The sequence below is a fragment of the Hemitrygon akajei genome, chromosome 23, assembly GCF_048418815.1.
Source record: "Hemitrygon akajei chromosome 23, sHemAka1.3, whole genome shotgun sequence".
NCBI classification, from domain to species: domain Eukaryota; kingdom Metazoa; phylum Chordata; class Chondrichthyes; order Myliobatiformes; family Dasyatidae; genus Hemitrygon; species Hemitrygon akajei.
The window spans coordinates 56,565,975-56,589,410 of record NC_133146.1 but is presented as its reverse complement, the minus strand read 5'-3'; the positions used below and the strand labels follow the sequence as shown (position 1 = coordinate 56,589,410).

The 23,436-nt window shown below is 40.9% G+C and overlaps 1 protein-coding gene across 1 annotated transcript in view; it reads left to right on the top strand.

Annotated features, from left to right (window-relative positions):
* LOC140715471 (G protein-coupled receptor kinase 5-like) overlaps positions 1–23,436 on the top strand; it is a 301,765-nt gene that overhangs the window by 238,331 nt on the left and 39,998 nt on the right. The window contains exons 6-9 of the mRNA XM_073027715.1: positions 11,569–11,661; positions 15,137–15,200; positions 15,508–15,648; positions 20,105–20,295. Coding sequence (XP_072883816.1) covers positions 11,569–11,661; positions 15,137–15,200; positions 15,508–15,648; positions 20,105–20,295 — 489 coding nt within the window. The remainder of the gene's footprint in view (positions 1–11,568; positions 11,662–15,136; positions 15,201–15,507; positions 15,649–20,104; positions 20,296–23,436) is intronic.

Here is a 23,436-nt window from a genome sequence, read left to right as displayed (position 1 = left end):
GTGGAGAGGGGGGACCTGTTGCATGGGCAACATCTTGCTCTCCACATCATACTGCCCTGGCTTGTGAATCATATAAATGGCTGGGACATATCCATGTTTGGACCCCCCCCCCCCCCCCACCACCACCACCCCGGACCAAGAGAGGGCCTCAGATAGAGTAGATATGGAGAGGGTGTTTGCAGTAGTGGAAGAGCCTAGGATCAGAAGGCACTGTCTCAATACAAGGACACCCCTTTAGAACAGAGATGAGGAATTTCTTAAGCCAGAGGATGGTGAAGCAATGTAATTCATTGCCATAGATGGCTGTGGCCATGGGGTTACTTAAAACAGGTTGTTTGGTTCTTCACTTGTCAGGGTGTCAAAATACAGGGAGAAGGCAGGAAAATGGGGTTGAGTGAGAAAGTAAATCCACCATGATCAAATGGTGGAGCAGATTTGATGGCTCAAGTGGCCAAATTCTGCTCCAATATCCTATGGCCTTCTCAATTAAAGGTGGCACAGGGTTTAAGGAGAGAAAAGCAACAGTTAGAGGTATGATTGGGCCTCAGTATGGTGAAAGGTCAATTGATAAGCCTTTGGTGGAGAGAGAGATAATCCAGAGACTGAAGCCAGGAGGGGTGGCTCTACAAATCAGGATCCTGTGGACTGAGACCATCATGGATCAGGACATGGGCCAGTCAGGGATTCAGAGGATGGACCAGTCATCAGGTGTGGGCAGCTAGTACTGTGGTAGGATGAGGAGCAACACTGAAGAATTGTGATGTGAGACTGGATTAAAGGAGTTATGTTAATTGGGTTTTAGTCCGGTGCTATGCAGTTCTCCTGGAAATGACCAACAATGGCCATTCCTGGGACAATATAGACCAACTTCTTTGACATAACTTCAACAATACATGATAATTGATATCACCTTGATGCACAACTGATGCTGGGATCTCACACCAAGTGACTCGGCAGGCAAGTGCTTAGCTTATGCTCCTGAGTGATGGCCGGAAAAGTCAGAATTAGTACCTACTCTGTCCAATGTCCTCCAAGGGGACCTTGTCGTATGGTTTGGAGGCTTGTGTGCCTCAATAACCTGGAGAGCCATACTGGATGGAGTCAGGGCCTTGTGCTTTGGCTCTTGGTAGGGTCACCCATGCAAAACAGGTCAAAGAGTAGTCCACTGGCCCTCCTGGTTTGGGGTTCAGCTTGGGGCTAACAACCCTGACTGGTTAAAAACAAAATTGTTATAGAAACAGCAATGAAGAACCTTTCTATATCTGTGTGTGACTGTCTGGACAGACAGAGATAGAGGATTGCCATTGCTGTCCGAAATGCCAGCAGTGTAACAGGCAGTAAGTAAGTGTCCAATGTGTCATTTAAATTGTGAGATAAGCAATCCCCAAATTATTTTACGTCACTGGAAAAATTGTCTTTTTATCGCTCCGATAAGCTGCTGGAGCAAACTCTGTTGGAGATCCTAAGAGAGAATTGAAACAGCAGCTCATGTGGAGAATGTTTATGATCCGGCAAGTTATTTGCATGTGATTCTTGCAAAACACTGCTAATTCAGAACTTTGCTTTAGCTCACTCAACAGAGAAGCATAGGCCAACAGTTGGAGCAAAGATGTGCACCATTTGAATGTTTATTCAGGGAACCTAATTCATGTTTACATAGGGGACCATGCCAAATTGGCTTGGGTGTGCCATTTTAACAGTAAGTTTGGACTCTCAGGATCAAATTTGGATGTGAAATGAAATGAAGACTGTACACTGAAAGTAAGGAGCAAGAAACTGAGCCAAAATCGGGCAGGAAGGTGGGGTAGGGGAGACTAGGCCTAGCTGGAGAGACTAATCACTGCCTCACATCTCTGCCTGGTGGATTATAATCCTAGCGCAAAGGCAAAAGCTGTCACGGACACTATGAACACTACCTCACAACTTTTTTATTTAATTGAACTGTTTTATTTGTATACTTACTGTAATTCATGTTTTTTCCTCTTATTATATTGCATTGTACTGCTGTTACAAAGACAACTAATTTCACAACACATGCCAGTTATATTAAACCTGGTTCTGAACGTACAAAGAAGCAATAAATATCCCATTCCAGCTCAGAACATTACAAATCCTAGTCACAAAATAAAAGGATTTTAAATTGAAATGGTTAAAAGTAATATATGCGCTTATCCTCTGCATATAGATACTGGAATTGTGGTTTCTAAATATACTGCAGATCATAATTTCCTAGAAATTTTGTGGCTAACTGCATATTTTCCCTAATTAAGTTTACTTGCAAAGTACTTACCCTGAATGTTTCCACAATTTCCAAAATAAGATAGAACTCTGTTTTGCTCACTTACATGTTAAAGATCTGCTTCATGAATTTCTTGGAATTATATCAGTAATGTATAGATGTTGATCTAATCTTTAAGGATGCCCAGACTTGAAGCCAATGTTGAATCTTCAGCAGTTTAGAACATCTTCCTAGTTAAAATAATGTTTCACAAGGAACATTGGCTTCACAAGCACAGGACAGGCCCTTTGGCCAACAACGTGCAGAACCAGCTATAAAGTAAATCAACCTCCACCCCCCAAAAAAACTAACCTCCTACCTACACAATGTCCATATCCCTCCATCTTCCTCATATTCATATGCCAAAATAAATGTCTCTTAAAAGCTTCTGGCCATGGTAGGGATAATTAGAAGGTGGCACAGAAGTATACTGGTTAGCACAATGCTTTATAGTCCCAGTGACCCAGGTTCAATTCCCATTATTGATATTATACATTCTCACCGTGACTGTGTGGGGGTTCCTCCAGGTGCTCTGGTTTCCTCCAACACTCCAAAGATGTACCAGTTGGTAGGTTCCTTTGTCATTATAAATTATCCTGTGATTAAATTGGGGTCTTGCTGGATGGCGTGACTGGAAGGGTCTATTCCACACCGTCTCTCAATAAATAAACAACATTCTTTGACTTGACACCAGTGCAGGATGACCATGGTAAGGGTAAATCTGACATGATACTTTATGGACTGTGGAGTCTATGGTATCCCTAAACATCTGCTACCTTTGACCTCCTAGGTGCTAGAAGTTGCAGTCTGAGGTTGTGCTGTAGGTGAAGTTTAGATTGTTATAGTGTATCCAATAGATGGTACCCGGTGTATCTTTGATACACTGATAATAGAGAGAGTAGATGTACAATTTAATGAATGGGGAGAATATTAAGTCCGAGTTTCATAAGTATAGTCAAGTCAGACCCATACAAGAATAAAAAGAGGTATTCTATTACACCCTGCCTTGTTCCACGTCAGTGGTAGGGAGAATTTGGGGGATTAGAAGGTCAGATAGATCCAGCTTCTGGCATGCATTAATAGCTTTGCTTTGTGGCCCATGAATATTTCTGTTGTATGTGTCACTCAAAGATAAATGGTACAGGATTTAGCAATGATTATGCTTTCAATCCCCAGTGAGTTACAGACTGTCAATGGAAACATGGGGTTAAAGATTCTGTTTCGTCAAAGACAGATATTGGAACTGAATCACACAATATTATTTTTGCATGGTTTGTGCTAGCTCCTTAATTGAGTCTCAGTTTGCAGAAAGCTGATGGAAGTTTCAGTCAACAAGATCACTGCAGAAGCCAGCAGATTCCAGTATACTTTTGTTGAGCTTTGCTACACAATTTGATACTCCTTTTACACTCATAAAATGAAAATCCTCAGCACAAAATATTCTCTCAGCCTTTTGCATGAGTTTGTTATTAGATGACATAGGGCAGGGTGAATTTATATACCAGAGGCAGCAGCAAATTTTGTTAGCTCATCGTTGGCTATAAGTTTTGCTCCATTTTATCTGCTGCCACCATCTTTTCTTGCCAAGTTAAATGGAATGTTGATCATCTGTTTGATATAATTAGACTTAGTTCTGCAGGAAAATGCTACTGTGACAGGAAACAAAGTCAGAAGAACTGCAAGTCAACCAGCTTTCTTTGCAGACACCATAGAACCATAGAAAAACTACAGTACAGGAACAGGCCCTTTGGCCTATCTAGTCCCCGCCAAACCATTTGAACTGCCTAATCCCATCAGCCTGCACCCAGACCATAGGCGTCCACACCCCTCCTGTCCATGTACCTATCCAGATATCCCTGAAGCACTGAAATGGGGATTGCTTCTGCCACTTGCGCTGTCAGCTCATTCGACACCTCCACCACCCTCCAAATGAAAAAGTTTCCTCTCGGGTTCCCCTTAAACACTTCACCTTTCACCCTAACCCATGAACTCCAGTTGTAGTCTCACCCAACCTCAATGGAAAAAGCCTGCATGCATTTACCCTCTCTATGCCCCTCATAATTTTGTATACTTTTATCAAATCTCCCCTCCATCTTCCATGTTCTAGGGAATAAAGTTCTAGCCTAATCAACGTTTCCTTATAACTCATGTCCTCGTGTTCCGGCATCATCCTTGTAAATTTTCTCTGTATTCTCTCAATCGTTGTACTCTGTACACCTTTCCTGTAGTTAGGTGACCAAAACTGTGTACAATACTCCAAATTAGGCCTCAATGTCTTATACAACTTCAACATAACATCCCACCCCTGGACTCAATGCATTGATTTATTAAGGCCAATGTACCAAAAGCTTTCTTCACAACCCTATCTACCCATGACAGGTTAATGGTGATGGTCAAACCTGGGAAATGGAAACTCTCACCCCTTGCAAACTCAACACTGTTCATGTAGACAGTGCAGCCCCCTTCCTGAAGTCAACAACCAGCTCTTTTGTTGACATTGAGGGAAAGGGCGTTGTCGTGACACCATGTCACTAAGCTCTCTACTCCAACTCATCATTGTTTGAGATGCAGCTCACTTCGATGGTATCTGCAAATTAGTAGATTTAGTAAGAGCAGAATCGGCCCACATGATCATGAGTGTACAGGGAATGGAGTAGGCAGCTGAGGACACAAACTTGTGGAGCTCCAGTGTTTAGAATAATCATCACAGAGGTGCTGCTGCCTGTCCTTGCTCAGAATCAGGTTTAATATCTCTGGCATACGTCGTGAAATTTGTTGTTATGCAGCAGTACATAATAACAATATTGTAAATTACAATAAAATGTATATCAAGTTGTCAGGATGGCCTAGTGGTCTAAGGCGCCAGACTCAAGGAATGAAAGTCCTTCCAACAAAATGTATATCAACTGGTATACAGACCAACTGGCATGAAGACCAATGGGGCACAAATTCGACTGGGTATCAGTGAAAGTCATGGCGAAAACGAACACACAGCATACAAGAGAATTCCTAGAAGCATGGTTTCCATGAACAATTCTGTAAACAAACACGTAGACCTCGAGCCTATTTCCAAGCCGATGCCGGCAAAAGTCAAGAACATAACGCATTAAGTTCACCACACAGGCTTCCTCCCCACATCACAATCGAGTTTCTGAAATGACGACCGATCAGCTGATTGAAACGTATATAGAGGCCGAGCATACAGAGGACACATCACAATTAACAGTGCAATGCTGGTGTTGCCTTGCATGGTGATGAAACATTTGCAAGTAAATTGCCGATATTAAATGCTAGTTAAATAAGTAGTGCAAAAAGAGAAAAGAAATAGTGCTGTAGTGTCCATGGGTTTAATGTCCATTCAGAAATCAGATGGTAGAAGGGAAGAAGCTGAAGGTTTTGTGAATTTAGTTCATCATAACCAGCATACTTGACACTGTAAATTAAAATACTTGGAATAAAGCATGCGAGAAACATACTGGGGTTTGAAAGTTAGTCAATGCTTCTGTCTCTGCACTTTGAAGTTGTAGTTAATGTCTCTACAAAGACATTTGTACACAGTATATGGCGAATGTTTCTAAGGAGCTATTGCTTGTGAATGTGCATATGTACACTACTTATATTTTGAGGTTTTAAGCTGGCTAGCTTGTATATTGTTGAGAAACTAAGTCCCTCTACTGCCCATTGAGGCTCTCTGTATGAACACACACACCCACACACACAGTTATGAAGCTGCTTATGTTATAAAGACAGGGTGTGCCGCTGTTATCTTGGTTTTTTTAATTGAATCAGCATGTGGCTAAGGAAACATCGTAATATGTAAAATTAGAAGTGTAAGCATTTATTCATCACTGCTAATTTCTCCATCATAAATGGTATGCACTGTATACATAAATGGTCTACACATTTGGTCAGGTCTCGTGCCTTGAGTTAGGGTACTGCTAAGTGCCCCTCCCCCACCCCAACGACCTCTATTTCCCCTAACATCCCTTCAGGACACATAACCACCCCCGCTGGGAATAACTGTTGTACCGTCATTTATTTCCCCTCAATATATGTGTGTCCTGTTTTACAGTCAACTTGCAGGTCAGAGGCAATTCTGCAGCAGTGTCGATCACCTATCACCTTTGTGCTTCCTAACTACTGTTAACTCTTAAACAAGGCCTAAAATTAAAATCCGTAACAAAAAAAAACTCTTAATTTCTCCGATACCTCACCCCTGTCTGTGACTACATTCTTTTCTGGCTCTACAACCAACAAGATATTGCCACTAACAGAGAAAATCTGCAGATGCCGGAAATCAAAGTAATGCACACAAAGGAACTCAGCAGACCAGGCAGCATCTACGGAAAAGAGTAAACAGTCAATGCTTCTGGCCAAGACCCTTCATCAGGACTGAAGATATTGCCACTGTTCTTGTTCATCTCTGATAGAGCTGCTTCAGTGGAAGCTATGTGGTATGGTGATGCAACAGTTCACATAATTACCTCACAGGCTCGGGGACCTGAGTTTGACCTAAAGAGGACCTTCGGTGCTCTTGATGTGGAACTTGTATATTCTCCCCATGATTATGTGCGATTCCCCTGGCCACTGCAAATTACACCTCAGCGTAGGAAAATGGCTAAAAAGAAAGCCAAAGAGGATTTGATTTACATATATGAGAGAGAATAAGTTGCAAGCTACAGAGAAGGAAAGGGAGAATGCATCCTGGTGGATTATCTGGCTGGGAGTTAGGGTATGCTCAATGGGCTGAATGGCCTCCAATATAAGTGCCTTCAGCTGCCAAGGATCTAAACTCCTGATCTTTCTTCTTAAAGACTCTCCTTAACTCCAACTTCTTGGACCAATCCTTTAATCTTCTACTTCAATAATCCTTTCTACTGCTTGGTGTTAAATTCTGTTTAATGCTCTCGTGGAATAATGTGAGCTTACTTTGCATGTCAGAGGTGCGACTTGACAGCTCCTTTTATGGCTGATGCAGTTTCACAGAATAATGCAGGGCACTATGTAAATGGAAGGCAAGCATATGAATGACATGGGAAAGCTGTTACAGATACAGCCCATGATTTATCTCAGCAGTAACTACCTACATGACATTGTGAGTAATACACATTTCATCAGAACTCTGCCAATGACTTACAGCCTGACCACCAGTCCCTGTAAAGGGGTAATAGTTTCATTAAAGTGACTAATGGGAATGGCAGCCCTGAAGTAATAGGTTTATATCAGGTTTTGAAAGCAGAATAAATGTGTTAACTTGGTTTGCAAGTGGCATACTGAGGTTGTGTGGTGATTGTGAAAGAGGGTATAAAAGTTAAAATGTTTAACAGACAATAGACAATAGGTGCAGGAGTAGGCCATTCGGCCCTTCTAGCCAGCACTGCCATTCACTGTAATCATGGCTGATCATACACAATAAGTACCCCGTTCCTGCCCTCTCCCCATATCCCTTGACCCCGCTATCTATAAGAGCTCAATCTAACTCTCTCTTGAATGCATCCAGAGACTTGGCCACCACTGCCTTCTGGGGCAGAGCATTCCACACATCCACCACTCTCTGGATGAAAAAGTTTTTCCGCATCTCTGTTCTAAATGGCCTACCCCTTATTCTTAAACTGTGGCCTCTAGTTCTGGACTCACCCATCAGCGGGAACATGCTTCCTGCCTCCAGTGTGTCCAATCTCTTAATAATCTTATATGTTTCAATCAGATGCCCTCTCATCCTTCTAAATTCCAGTCGCTCCAATCTTTCAACATATGACAGTCCTGATGAAGTGTCTCAGCCCAAAGCATTGAATGTTTATTCCTCTCCATAGATGCTGCCTGTCCTGGGTTACTCCAACACTTTGTGTCTATTGCTCTTAAAAATGTTTTGTACTGTTGCATGAGTCTATAATACTGAATAAGAATCAGGTTTAACATCACCGGCATATGTCGTGACATTTTTTCACTTTGAGACAGCAGTACAACCAATACATAATAAAAAGCACAAATCGCAATAAGAAATATGTATAAAAATAAATTAAATAAAGAGAGGGAAAAGTACTGAGGTAGTGTTCATGAGTTCAATGTTCATTCAGAAATCTGATGGTGGAGGGGAAGAAGCTGTCCTTGAGTTGTTGAGTGTGTGCCTTCAGGCTCCTGTACCTCCTCCCTCACGGTAGCAATGAGAAGAGGGCATGTCCTGGGTGATCGGGGTCCGTAATGATGGATGCTGCCTTTTTGAGGCATCACTTTTTGAAGGTGATTTACTGAGCTGTTATAATAGAAAAAATATATTTTAAAATAATTGCACAACTTTAGTAGTACTTAAATATTTATGATATTAATAAGTTTACATATATGCCAAATTAAAAGTAAGAAACGTCCAACAGTGCATTCTAAACACAGTTTCATTTTACACATCTATGTAGTTCATACTTCATCGAGACATGAAACCACAACACAATTGTGGTCCTCCTGGAGGATTTACACAACTAAACTTTAGAATTATTTGCAAGTATTTGATTTTGTTTTCACAATTGAATGTTAGTGTTTTATCAACCTCTTGTTGAGTACCTCAACCGTACAGAAATGCTTAGTAACATTGTCAGGGCTTCTGATAAGTAAGGACAAATTATTGCTGGCATATATAACTGACCAAGGCAAATTATTTTCAGAAACTTTGAATGTGAATTTTGAGGAAGCTCGTTACTTTGTTAAATTTGATATATTAGTGCATATGTAGCTAAGTTTATTCATTTAATTATTTGAGAACAGTATTGCAGATTTCAGGATATTCAGGAAATACAGGAAAGAATAAGTGGTGGAGATAGAAGCTGGTTAAACACTGAAGAGAGAATAATACCAAAGGCAGACACAATATGTTTAGAATGAAGTACTGACAGGTGAGCTATCACTGACAGTGTGGCACAGAATGGTGTGAGGGAGATGAAAGGGAAATTTTGGAAGTAAGTCCCAATAGGTGTGAAGAACTATCAAGAGTAAAGCTGAGATTTGGTGGCGGGATGGTGTTTGCTTTTTTATTGCAATGAAAACTGGAAAGCCTAGAAATGAAATAATGGATAAAGGAGAACAGGACAAATGTGGGCCCAATTAAAATTAAGGAAGTGTGAAGTGAAACATTTTTGGTTGGAGGAATGAAAATGGTGCAGTTTTAACAGAAGGAATTATGTGTCCTTGTCTGAAAGTATAGTACTGTGCAAAAGTCTTAGGTACACATATACAGTATAGCTAAAGTGCCTAAGGCTTGCACAGTTCTGTGGTAATTTTACATATTGCGCTGTACTGTTGCCGCAAAAAAAACAAACTTCATGACAAATGTGAGTGATAATAAACGTGACTCTGATATGGGTCACTATTGTGGATTGAGAGTGGAAAGGGGACAGGGAGAAGGGGAATCATTGTTGGGAAAAGGAGAAGGGAGAGGGGAGGGAGTGGGAAGCACCAAAGAAACATTCTATAGTGACCAATAAACCAATTGTTTGGAATGAAGTGATCTTGCCTGGTGTCTCTGGGCCAGGTGCATCTGTACCCGTGCCACCCACTGCCCTTGGCACTCTTTATCTGCCACCTGTCCCACACTCCTCCCGCTGCCCTCCATCCTCGGCATTCTCAACATCCTTTGTTCCCATCAGATTTATAAACTTGCTCTCTGCTCCATGTTGACAAATACAGTGTTGTGTAAAAGTGTTAGGCACCCAAACTACATATATATATATATGCCTATGACTTTTGTACAATATTGTGTGTGGCTGATCTATTTTGGGAAGTCTGTTAAAAGCTACAAGAGTAACACACACAAAATGCTGGAGGAGTTCAGCATCTATGGAAGGGAATAAATAGTCATTGCTTTGGGCCAAGATCTTTCATCAGGGCTACAAGAGTTTGTTGGCTGAAAAAAGCATGCTAAAACACAAAGCAATGATTAGGCCTTAGCCTAATTTGTACTGTAATCAATTTTAGAAAAGTTACAAAGATCTTAGAAAGGGTGAAGAAGAGATTTAGTGGAACAGCACCAGGGATAAAGGACTTCATTGGCTCTGTTGACTCCAGTGCTCACACTATTGTTTACTCTATTAGCAGAGAAGGAGATTGGTTTCAAAATCATGAGTGGCTTGTTTGAATAAATAAGGAGAAAATGTTTCCAATAGCAGACAGAGGACACAAATTTAAGATGATTAGTGAAAGAGCTAGAGGTGAACAGGTGAGAAATTAGTTTACCGGGCTGAATTGTAGGACAGGATGGTTCTGCATCACGTACTGTAGGAAGCAGCTCCAGTGGTGACCATCATCAGTGAAATGGTTTAAAGCTTGAAGGAAAAGAGTGCTCAAGGCCAAGAGCAAAATGGTGGGATACTGGGCTTCACACGCAAAATGCTGGAGGAATTCAGCAGGCCAGGCAGCATCTATGGAAAAGAGTAAACCGCTGAACCTTCAAGCTGACTGGTCCCTTAATATCACCTCTGTGAACAAGAAGGAACAGCAGCGCCTCCACTTCCTCAGGAGATTGAGGCAAGCAAGGCTCCCACCCCCATCTTCACTGTGTTTTACAGGAGTGCCGTTGAGAGCATCCTGATAAGTTGCATCTCCAACTGGCATGGAGCAGCCGAGCATCCGACCGGATGTCCCTACAAAGGACTGTGACAATGGCTGAGAGGATCATAGGGGTCTCCCTACCATCCATTGGGGACATTTATCAGGAGCACTGCCTATGCAGGGCCCTTAGTGTTTCTAAGGATCCCACTCATCCATCCGGCATCCTCTTTGACTTTCTACCACCAGGCAGGAGGCTACAATGCGTAAAAACAAGAACAATTGAGATGAGAAGCAATTTCTTCCCCCAGGCCATTAGGCTTCTGAACTCCCGACCGCATCATATTCGGAATGTCACTGGTCAATCTGTTCTGACCTTTACAATATTTAATATTAATGCACTTTAGTTTATTATTTTTGTGTGATTCATCTATAGATTTTGTCCTATGTTATGTGTATTATGTGTACTCCCGTGCTTTACACCCTGGTTCAAAGAACCATTGTCTAATTTCTATGTACTTTATATGGTTAGATATGTCATACACATGCATGTAGTTAAATGACAATGAACTTGACTTGACTTGTTAGGAGTGTGGGCTGATTGATGTTGCTCTAAGCCAAGGGTTCCCAATCTGGGGTCCACAAACCCCTCGGTTAATGGTAGGGACCCATGGCATTAAAAAAAAGCTGTGATGCCCTGCTCTAAACTCTTACCATATTGCTTTTCCCTTTGTAATAATTTTTATGTTCAACTGCAGGTCGGTGCACGATTATCTCAGTGATCAGCCATTTAATGACTATCAGGAAAGCATGTACTTTGATCGTTTTCTCCAGTGGAAATGGCTGGAAAGGTAAGGATTTTAGAAGAATGGCTAAGATCCTTAAAACTCTATTTTCACTGCCTTTTTGAAAATCAGAGAAAGCTGCAGAATGTTCAGGAAGGTTGAGAATCTGGAACTCCAGGCAGACTCCACACTTGAGATTAATTTAACAGGTTGATAATTAGATTAGATTTTTGAAACGTACTAGGTTAAACCTCTACAAAGTTTTGTACTGTATAATCTGTGCCAGTTATTGCTTCAATTCTTTTCAAGTATTATAACAGCACAACGGTGCTTCATTATAGATGCACAGCTTTTTTCAAGTACAAGTCACCATACATTACAGGGGGCGGGCATTGGTGGGGGAGAGTAGGTTGGGATTATTTTCTTTCCTCAAAATTTATCCATATTATGATTTTCTACAACACATAGCCATAGATTCTTTGCATGCGACAAAATAATTCAAGCTGAATAAAAATAAATTTTGTGATTATTTATTTACTTTTTTCACATAGAGTAGATTCATTGAAGACAATTTCTTTTTATAACTCAAATTTTTGGGTAGTGATATGTGAATTCTACAAACGTTAGTTTATGTTACCCGGACAGACTAAATGTCAGAATGAGAAAAGAAATGTGATCCAAGTGACTTTGACTGTGGAATGTTTGTTGGTGTCAGACATGGTGGTTTGAGAATCTAAGAAACTGATCTCCTGGGGTTTTCACACACAAAAGTTCACAGAGAATGGTGCGATAAACAAAAATAAACATACAGTGAGTGGTAGTTCAGTGGATGAAAATGCCCTGTGAATGAGAGAGGTTGGAGGAGAATGGCCAGACTGGTTCAAGCTGACAGGGAGGCGACAGTAACTCAAATAACCATGTGTGCAACCTATAATCCCAATTTACTCTCCCCCACCAATGCCCGCCCCCTGTAACGTAGGGTGACTTGTACTTGAAAAAAGCTGTGCATCTATAATGAAGCACCGTTGTGCTGTTATAATACTTGACCCACAGAGGTCGCCGGTAATGTCAATGATTTCACTCCTTACCTCTTACCATTGACCAGGCCAAGTTTTAAGGCCTGGGTGCAAATTGAAGTTCGGCCTCTGCCAGTGTTGCTCCACAGTTGACTAGATTTTCTGGGAGAATGTATTTTTCATGTGCTCCCTTTCTCTGCTTCACTCTTGTATTGTACCCAACTCATTCCAACCCCATTACTATTTGTGTCAGCCAAACACCTTACATTATGTGCCGTGCCTCTGAATTTGCAATGAATTCCTTTGAAATCCAGAGACTACAGTGCAAAGTGTAATTAAACAGAGCTGTGATGAAGCTCTAAACATCACAGTTAAATGATATATTATCTAAAATGCTGTAAGAAGCATTGAAAAGTTACACAAAGTAAACTTTGACATTCCATGACTTAAAGAAAAATATACTTTACTAAATTGTTAAATAACTCTGCACTTAGCGATGTGATTAGATCATTCCTTATACACTCAGTGACCGCCTTTAATAAGTACCGGAGTGGAACCAAGCAGTTGTCTTCTGCTGCTACAGACCATCCACCTCAAGGTTCAACATGTTGTACATTCAAAGATTCTCTTCTGCACACGTGGATGTTTGAGTTACTGTCACCTCCCTGTCAGCTTGAACCAGTCTGGCCATTCTCCTCCAACCTCTCTCATTCACAGGGCATTTTCATCCACTGAACTACCACTCACTGTATGTTTATTTTTGTTTATCGCACCATTCTCTGTGAACTTTTGTGTGTGAAAACCCCAGGAGATCAGTTTCTTAGATTCTCAAACCACCATGTCTGACACCAACAAACATTCCACAGTCAAAGTCACTTGGATCACATTTCTTTTCCCATTCTGAAATTTAGTCTGAAGAACAACTGAACCTCTTGACCATATCTGCATGTTTTTATACATTGAGTTGCTGCCACATGATTGATTAAATATTTGCATTAACAAGCGGGGTAAAGGTGTACCTAATGAAGTGGCCACATGCCTTTTGTTTAAATTTTCAGTTTAGAGAGAGAGTTATTTTGTTAAATTTCCCTTGTATGATTTATTTTGACCTCATCAGAACATAAGACATTGGAGAATGAATAGGCCATTTGACCTCTTAGACCTGCTTTAATCAGAGATTTAACAATTTCTGCCTTAATTCCGATTTCCCCAGATCCCTTAATTTTCTGAAAATTCAAAAACCTATGAATATTAGTTTTTGATGAAGGGCTGAGACATCTAGACCAGGGTGAAGGACCAGATCTGAAATGATGACTATCTATTCCCTTCCACAGATGCTGTCTGACCCAATGAGATCTTCCAGCATCTTATTTGTTGTTCAGAAATAGGCCCTAGGCTACTCAGTTTCTTTTTACATGACAGGCCTGCCAGTCTTAAAAAAAAACATTGTGGTGAATCTTCACTGCAATTCCTCCATAGCAAGTATATTCCTTTTATAGTAAAAAAACTAAAGAATCTATATTACTGGACTAAGACATAATTGCTTTTGTAAAGGGACAGAAGTGCTGTCAGTAACTTTGTTTCTCTCTATCAGTTCTACTTCATAAATGATAACGATGCAGTGGGCTAGCATATTATAGAAGACTGTTATTCCCCTGAAGAACAGATTGTTTGTCCTGCTATTAACTGTACACACACTACTCTGCAAAAGTCTTAGGCATATATATACAGCTAGGGTGCCTAAGACTTTTTTCAGAGTACTGCATTTTTCAATGTGAAGTGGAGAGCGAGTTTGTAAATCTGGTGGGAGCAAAGGATGTTGGGAATTGTAAGGGTAGCGCACACCAGGAGGGTTATGGGACAGGTGGCAGAGAAGGAGTGCCAGGGGCGGGGGTTGAAGCAGATGCAGACACACCAGCCCAGAGACACCAGGCAAGCTCATTTGATTCCAAACAATTGGTTTATTGATCATTACACAATGTCTCTCTGGTGCTTCCTGCTCTCTCCCCTCTCCCTTCCCCCTTCCCACTCTCAGTCCACAATAGTGACTCATGTCAGAGCCAGGTTTATCATCACTCACATACAGTATATTATGAAATTTGTTTTCTTTTTGCAACAGCAGTACAGTGCAATACATACAATTTCTCAGTCATAGAAAAGCACAGCACAGAGACAAGCCCTTCGGCCCATCTAGTCTGTGCCGAACCATTTAAACTGCCTTGGTTTCATTTGCACTGTCGTCCTTCCAACTGCATTTAGTTACATTGAAATAAGTTTAGTTTGAAAGCCAAAAGCAATGACAACAGTTGTAAGTTACAATTATCGGTAACGGTTGACTGAAATAATCATGTCTAAGGATAATGTTGCTCTGCTAGCACCTTTAGAAAGGGGAAAAGAGTTGTCTCATTGATGGGAGTGGAACTGGAGTGTTAGTACTCACTTGTGTCAAAACTTTTAGTCATTTGTTTTTTTCTTCTGAATGGAAACATCTGCATTCTTTACTAAGGATATATTTTTTCTTTTAGACAAGCTGTAACAAAAAACACCTTTAGGCAATACAGAGTTCTAGGAAAAGGCGGCTTTGGTGAGGTAAGTACACCTCTTTGATAGGTTCTGTTTGGGTTTTCCTTTTGTAGTTTTAAAGTAAAATTGTCTGATGGATTAAAAAGATGAGTTGGACTTTTTTTTAAACAATCCATCTAAGTAGTTAAACTAAAATTTTGACTGTACATTGCCATCGATAAAATAGCAAAAGCATACTGTACAATTTCATAATCTTCACAAGATGTTTGCCAAGGGAAAGGGCTTTAAGTATTAAATGCCTGTTTTTCCAAGTCAGTTCTGAATGCAATGAGATCAATTACAGAAATGCTTATTGTGTTTTCTTCAATTGTAGGTGTGTGCCTGTCAAGTCCGGGCTACAGGAAAAATGTATGCTTGTAAGAAATTAGAGAAAAAGCGAATAAAAAAGAGAAAAGGAGAAGCTATGGCTTTAAATGAAAAGCAGATTTTAGAAAAAGTTAACAGTAGATTTGTAGTAAGTATTTGACATAAATTGCCATATAATATGTTATATGATGCATTGAATCAAAACCACTATGTGTTTGAGAGTTGACTTTATATTGTGTTCACTTTGAGTGCCTGATAATTTTGTATTATGAATATGTCCAATACTTTATTTTGTAATAATGATGAACATTTTATTCTTCAACAATAGTGTTGAATCATGTAAGATCGATCATGTAAGAACAATGTTTCATCATAGTAATTTCATTTAACATCACTAACATATCTGCTGCCACCACTACCACTGCACTTCTGTCTGGTCTCCATTCAGCCTATAATGCTTCAGAGCAAACTACCCAAGTTTATTGAACCTTTCCTTGTAGTTCATACCGTCTAATTGAGGCATCATCATCACCATTATGTGCCATATCACATGATGTGGGCGATCATGGTCTCATCACCATGATTGTTCCACGGAAGTAGCTGGCCATTGTCTTCTTCTGGGCAGTGTCTTTACAAGATGGGTGATCCCAGCCATTATCAATACTCTTCAGAGATTGTCTACCTGGCGTCACTGGTCGCATAGCAAGGACCTGTGATGTGCACCAGCTGCTCATTCAACCATCCACCACCTGCTCCCAAGGCTTCACATGACCTGCAGACTAGCAGAGGGAAGGACTGCCTAACAAATCTTTAATAGAATAATGATCATAACCATAACAGAATCAATGAAAGACAGCACCAAAATGGGTGGTCAACCAGTGTGCAAAGGACAACAAACAGGGCAAATAAAAAAGAAATAGTAATAATGAATAAACAAACAATATATGTCAAAAACAAGAGTTGAACAGTCCTTGAAAGTGAGTCTTTAGGTTGTGGGAACACTTCAATGAGGGGCAAGTGAAATTGAGGAAGTTGTCCCACTGGCTCAGGAGGTTGAGGGTAATAACTATTCCTGAAGCTGGTGGTGTGAGTCCTGAGGCTTCCTAATGGCAGTGATGAGAAGAAAGCATGTCCTGGGTGGTGAAGTCCCTGATGATGGATGCTGCTTCCTTAGAACCTAAAGATGCTAGCAAGAGTTGACTTTCCAGACTTCCCTTGTTTTAAGGTAAATCATTGAATTGAGTAAATTGGGTCTTGAAGCATTAATAAATAATAAAATAACACTTAGTGACATTTGGCCCCCTACATAACTCGGAAACATTAAAATGTCTCTGGAAAATATATCTGTACTTCATTAATCATATATGCAAATCTTATTGTGAAGTCCATGCTAGATAATCCAACTGCTATCAATTACTTCCCCTATTTGGTAGTATGTAACTTTTTGACATCTTTTGCATTCAATATTTTTATGTATTCTTCAGATATCTTAAGAAAGTAGGGTGGGTACTTGAAGGTAGGATTGGCAGCCTCAGTACTTAAACAATGCTTTGTTCATGGAGAGTATTTTCAAGTATCAACCTTATCCACATATATTTACAAATAAAGTGGATTCCAGTTAATTGGGACACATTGAAATCAATACATTTTAGTCCAATTAAGTGGCTGCCCCAATTAGCTAAAGTTTAATGGAAATAGTTTAAAAAGGTATTGAAAAAAGACACACTATCATTTAACTGAGTAACAAGTTATATATTCAAATGAAATATGGATCAAATTAGAACACTACCACTACTACAGTACTATGTAATAGATATTGACGAAGGAATTAATCTAGTGTATGCTGCCGTGTTCTTTGATTGACTGTAAATTGACAAAATTAGTGCAGACACCTCGGGCAGATAATGGCAAACAAGGGAAAATCTGCAGATGTTGGAAATCCAAGCAACACACACAAAATGCTGGAGGAACTCATCAGGCCAGGCAGCGTTATGGAAAAGAGTACAGTCTCCAGTCCTGTCAAAGGGTTTTGTTCCAAAGCGTTGACTATACTTTTTCCCATAGATGCTACCTGGCCTGCTGAGTTCCTCAGTTCCTCAGAGTTCCTGCAGATAATGGACTGCCTTTATACAATGCCTTCTATGATTGCATCCTCTAAATTTTATTTTTATTGTAACTTTCATGATGATTGGCAATACCTCCAAATTCTTCATAGTTCCGAACTTGTTGAAGCAGAGAAATCATTTCATTTTCATTCCTGACTGTTTCTGGCATCTCCAAGCCAGGTACGGAACAAAATGTACATAAACACCAGCATGTGTTTACAATGTAAACAGCATTATAACAAGTGGTTTCAAGTGTTTACAGTGCAGTACAGTGAACAGCAGTATCTCCAGCATCCAGTTTAGCCTGAGCATGTGCTGCATTGTCAACCATTAAATACTTAATCACACTTTATATAAAGTCATACAAACATTAATAGCACTTCAGGATTACTTACATTATACAAAGCTTAGATTTTGCAAACAATGCATTTTCTTGGAGAACCTTAGCATATTCTCAATTTAAGATGCTGACTTAAACATAACAGGTAACAGAATGCAAAAAATTTACTCCCTCATCTGCCTTGAATAAACATTCAGCCATAGTGGAATTGGAGTAGCTGTGTGTCTTCAGTTAATCACGAATGAGTAAGATTGACTAAGTAAAACTCAGTCAGCTCCATCATGGGCACTAGGCTCCATAGTATCCAGGACATCTTCAAGGAACGATACCTTAAAAAGACAGCATCCATCATTAAGGACCCCCATCAACCAGGACTTGTCCTCTTCACATTGCTACCATTGAGGTACAGAAGCCTGAAGGCACCCAGTCAGTGATTCAGGAACAGCTTCTTCCCCTCTGTTATCAGATTTCTGAATGGACATTGAACCCATGAACACTACCTCACTACTTTTTTATTTCTATTTTTAACTATGTATTTAATTTAACTACTATATATATATATTTACCGTAATTCACATTACTTTTCTATTATTATGTATCGCATTTTACAGCTGCCACAAAGTTAACCGATCTCACAACATATGCCAGTGATATTAAACCTGATTCTGATTCCCACTCCTGATGGCTATTGTTTCTGGGTAAAGAACAAATGCACTGCCGTTCTTTACGGTTGGATCAGTTGGAACGTTCACTAGCATCCCCGTCATTAATGTCACTCAAGAAGAGAGATTTTCCATTCTTGAGCCATGTAATATGCCAGACCCAGACCCACGAATATGACTAACATTTAACTGTTTCCTGATTAGAGCAACAGTAAGAGGTGGGAAATAAATGCCAGCACATACTGTGTACAAGGGCAGCACAGTAGTATAGTAGTTAGCACAATGCTTTATAGTATAGGTGACCCAGGTTCGATTCCCGCCGCTGCCTGTAAGGCGTTTGTATGTTCTCCCTGTGACCATGTTTCCTCCCACAGTCCAAAGATGTACCAGTTGGTAGGTTAATTGGTCACTGTAAACTGTCCTGTGGTTTGGCTCAGGTTAAATCAGGGGTTGCTGGGTGGCTTGGCTCCAATGGCCAGAAGGGCCTATTCCATGCTGTATCTCAATAAAAAAATTAAAATAAACCATTCTGAAGTTCTGTAAAATTGCTCAACTATGTGGGAGAGAGCCGCTGTACATTGTTACTGTGACTTGACACTTTTGCCACAGGCTCATTTTCCCCGGTGAAATCCGCTGTAGGTATTGCCCATGGAGAATGAGCAGATATACAGTTCAGGACAAGCAGGAACATAGGGGTCAAGGTATGGGTCTCAGCTGGAAGACCATGGAGCAGTTCTCCTACCTGTACCTCAGTGAGGAGCTGTATATGAGACGTATTTGGTCTCAGTGAAGAGGCATCAACTTACACTTGTAGGAGCCACCCTAACATCATTCCTGGTCAGGAAGTGCAATGCCTCCTGCTGTCAGGACCACATTGGTCATGAGACATCATGCATCAGGGGCCTATAAAGCTAAAATGTAGTTTAGATCATATGATCATAAGATATAGGAACAGAATTAGGCCATTTGGCCCATCAAGTCTGCTCCACCATTTCATCATCACTGTTGTAATTTTGTTTTGTTGTTCCTCTCCGCGCCTTGAGGTGCATTAAACAGCAACTTCGCCGTTTCTTTAGTATTTGTCTGTTTTTTTATGAGGCTGAGTTGCTAGCTCGATGCTCAACCAGGCGCAGATGGAAAGCATGCAAGGAGCCATCCAGAGTTGAACCCGGGACCACTCACCTGAAAGTCTGGTGTGGATGCCACTACACTGCTGGCCAGCTAAACTGTGGTTGCAATTTCCCATCTCCCACTGAGCTAGTGATAGGGCAATGGCCTCTACTCAAAGGTGCAGTTTCTGAATCAGGCTTCCTGCGTCCACAGTGTTTTATTCCAGAATAAATCTCAATTGCTCTATTGTTTAAATCAATTGTCTATTTTATTACAAGTGATGTTAAAACTTTGGAATTCAGACTATGCCATACGCTGTTGATTTTTTTTTGTATCTATAACTCTATTTTATTTAATGAACTATTTGTATGTTTCTTGTATTCATAGGTTAATTTAGCTTATGCTTATGAAACAAAGGATGCACTGTGCTTAGTTCTGACCTTAATGAATGGAGGTGACTTGAAGTTCCATATCTACAACATGGGAAATCCAGGGTTTGAAGAAGACCGGGCAGTATTTTATGCAGCTGAAATCTGTTGTGGCCTGGGAGATCTTCACAAGGAAAATATAGTTTACAGGTGAGATGAGTGACATTCTTCTTCCAAGCTTCATTGAACCATGGAGTCATAGAGAGATACAGGTGCAAGAACAAGCCATTCAGCACAGTGAATTCATCAAACACTCATTTCTACAGTAATCCTCCCCTTTCTCATTTGTCCCGATCTTCTCAGCTTCCCGCATTTATATACGCAGTAGCAGCAAATTAGAGTGGTCGGTTAACCTACCCACCAGACGCACATCGTTGTGGGATATCGGAGGAAACTGGAAGAGCTACATTGTCCCAGGGAGAGCTTGCAAACTCCAACCAGGCATCACCTGAGTTCAGTTCTGAACCAATAATACAAGAGATTCTTCAGATGCTGTTAATCCAGAATTACAGACGCAAAATGCTGAAGGAACTTTAGCAAGACAGACAGCATCAATGAGAAGAAGTGATCTGGCTCCTCTCTTTCCCCCTCTCTTCTCTTCTCCTGCTTCTCACTGCCCACCCCCACTCCCCAGCCAGTGCCCCTCTTCCTTCTCTTTCTCCCATAACTAGTGCTGATAAAGGGTCTCAGCCCAAAACATTGATTCTTTATTCATCTCCACATACAGTACTGTGCAAAAGTCTTAGGCACATCTACCCTATATAGCTAGCGTGGCGAAGACGTTTGCACTATATTTGTCCATGTGGAGTGGAGGGTGAGTTTGTAAATGTGATGGGAGGATAGGATGTCGGGAACAGCGAGGGTGGAGTGCCACAAGAGAGGTGTGGGGCAGGTGGCAGAGAAAGAGTGCCGGGGTGGTGTTTGGGGGAAGGGGTGACAACAATGCAGACACACCCAGCCCTGAGACACCAGGCAAGGCCATTTCATTCCAAACAACTGGTTTATTGATCATTACAGAATGTCTCTCTGGTGCTTCCCACTCCCTCCTCTTGCTCTTCCCCCACCATGATTCCTCTCTCTCTGCCCCCTTCCCATCGCAGTCCACAACAGAGACCCACATCTGAATCAGGTTTATCATCACTCACATAGGTAATGAAATTTGATTTTTTTTGCAGCAGCAGGAGAAGTAGAATGCAGTATATAAAATTACTACAGTACTGTGCAAAATCTTAGGCGCCCCAACAATATATATGTGGCTAAGACTTTTGCACAGTACTGTAGATGCCATTTGGCCTGCTGAGTTCTTGCAACATTTTCTGTGTGTTACTCAGGATTGAACAAAGATCACTTGAGTTATGAAGCAGCAGCTCTGCTACCTGTTGCTTTTTTAAAGCAAAATGCTTACAGTCCTGATGAAAGGTCGCGGCCCAAAACGTCAACTGTTTATTCATGTCCATACATGCTACCTGACCTGCTGAGATCCCCTAGCATTTTGTGTGTGTTGATTTAGATTTCCAATATCTGCAGGGTTTCTCGAGTTTATGATTACCTGTTGGGAAATGTGTTTCAGCAAACTAGAGGTCGTCAGGGTGTTGGGCTGACAAGCATTAGCAAATAGATGCACAAGGGACTGCAGATGCTGGAATCTGGAGCAAAATGACATAAGACTTTAAGATATAGGAGCAGAATTAGGCCATTTGGGCCTCATGTCTGCTCCGCCATTCAATCATGGCTGATCCACACAAAAGGCTGAAAGAACCCAGAAGGTCAGGGGACATCTGTGGAGAGTACAGACCCAAAACATCAGCTGTCCATTTCCCTCCATAAACGCTGCCTGATCCACAGAGTTCTTTCAGCTTTTTTACAAGTAGTTTACTCAACACTTATGATCCATTGTGAACACTGAACCTCCATGTAACGTGCACATCTATTACTGAGGGTCTGGATCTGTTACACTGCCCCACCATTTCCTTTTGTCAAGTGTTCTTCCCCAGCATTTGCCAGCAAATCGCAACACAAGCACCAACCTCAGCTCGGTCAATAGAAGCACAAGACTTTTGTTCTGTGTTTGAGAGGCTGGAGTCTGGGGAATCATTTTACTCAAATTGCACGTTGCTCATTGACCCTGCCAAAATCATTCAAATGATCTGTCCAAATTAGCAGATTATCAGCTTTAATTGAAAGAGTTTAAGGCTGCAGCTGCCCCAAAATAGAAGAAAATATGCCTTCTTGACCTTCTGCCACAATTGGTTGACAGGTATGCAGGCATCACTGACGTTGGATAATGTCAGACTGGAGCTGGAGAAAGATGAAACAAGAAGTATTAATCTTTCATTACTTCACACTTGCCTTGCTGTACACAGAGTTATCAACTTTAATCTTTTCAAGTGTTCCCCTTCAGACCAGCCTAATGGTTTAGATGTATATTGCAAATTGCCCCCGCAGCCACCATCTAAGTCATCTGCATCCAAAGAAGCTCCGGTGGGTAGGTTAGCTGGTCATTGTAAATTTTCCTGTGATTAGGCTAGGGTTAAATCGGGGGTTGCTGGCCGGTGTGGTTTGAAGGGTCAGATGAGCCTGTCCACGCTGTATCCCAATTAACAAAGTTCAAATTTCCAAGTACATTTATTATCAAAGTACATATCTTGCAGGCATACACAATAAATCCATAGAGTAACAAGCATAACGGAATCAATGAAAGACCACACCAACTTGAACATTCAACCAGAGTGCAAAAGACAACCAATTGTGCAAATACAAAATGAAATTAATAATAATAATAATAATAATAAATAAGCAATAAATATGGAGAACATGAGATGAAGAGTTCTTGAAAAAGTGAGTCCATAGGTTGTGGCAGCATTTCAGTGATGGGGCAAGTGAAGTTGAGTAAAGTTATCCTCACTAGTTCAAGAGCCTGATGGTTAAGGGGTAATAACTTTTCCTGAACCTGGTGGTGAGAGTCCTGGGGCTCCAGTGCCTTCTTCCTGATGACAGCGGTGAGATGAGAGCATGTCCTAGGCGGTGGGGGTCCCTGATGATAAATAAAAAATAAAAAAGATTAAAAATCAACTTAATTTGACTTTTTAATCAAAAATAAAAATCAGAATAAATAAGTAAAAATCAGTGGCAAAGTGACACAGCTGGTACCTCACCGCTCAGGTAACGCAGTTTCAGTCCTGACCTCCAGTGCTGCTTGTGTGTCGTCAGTACTTTGTTTTTTCCCTTTATGGCTGCAGGAGCTCCTGCTTCCTCCCACATCAAATACAAGGATGAGTTGGTAGGTCAATT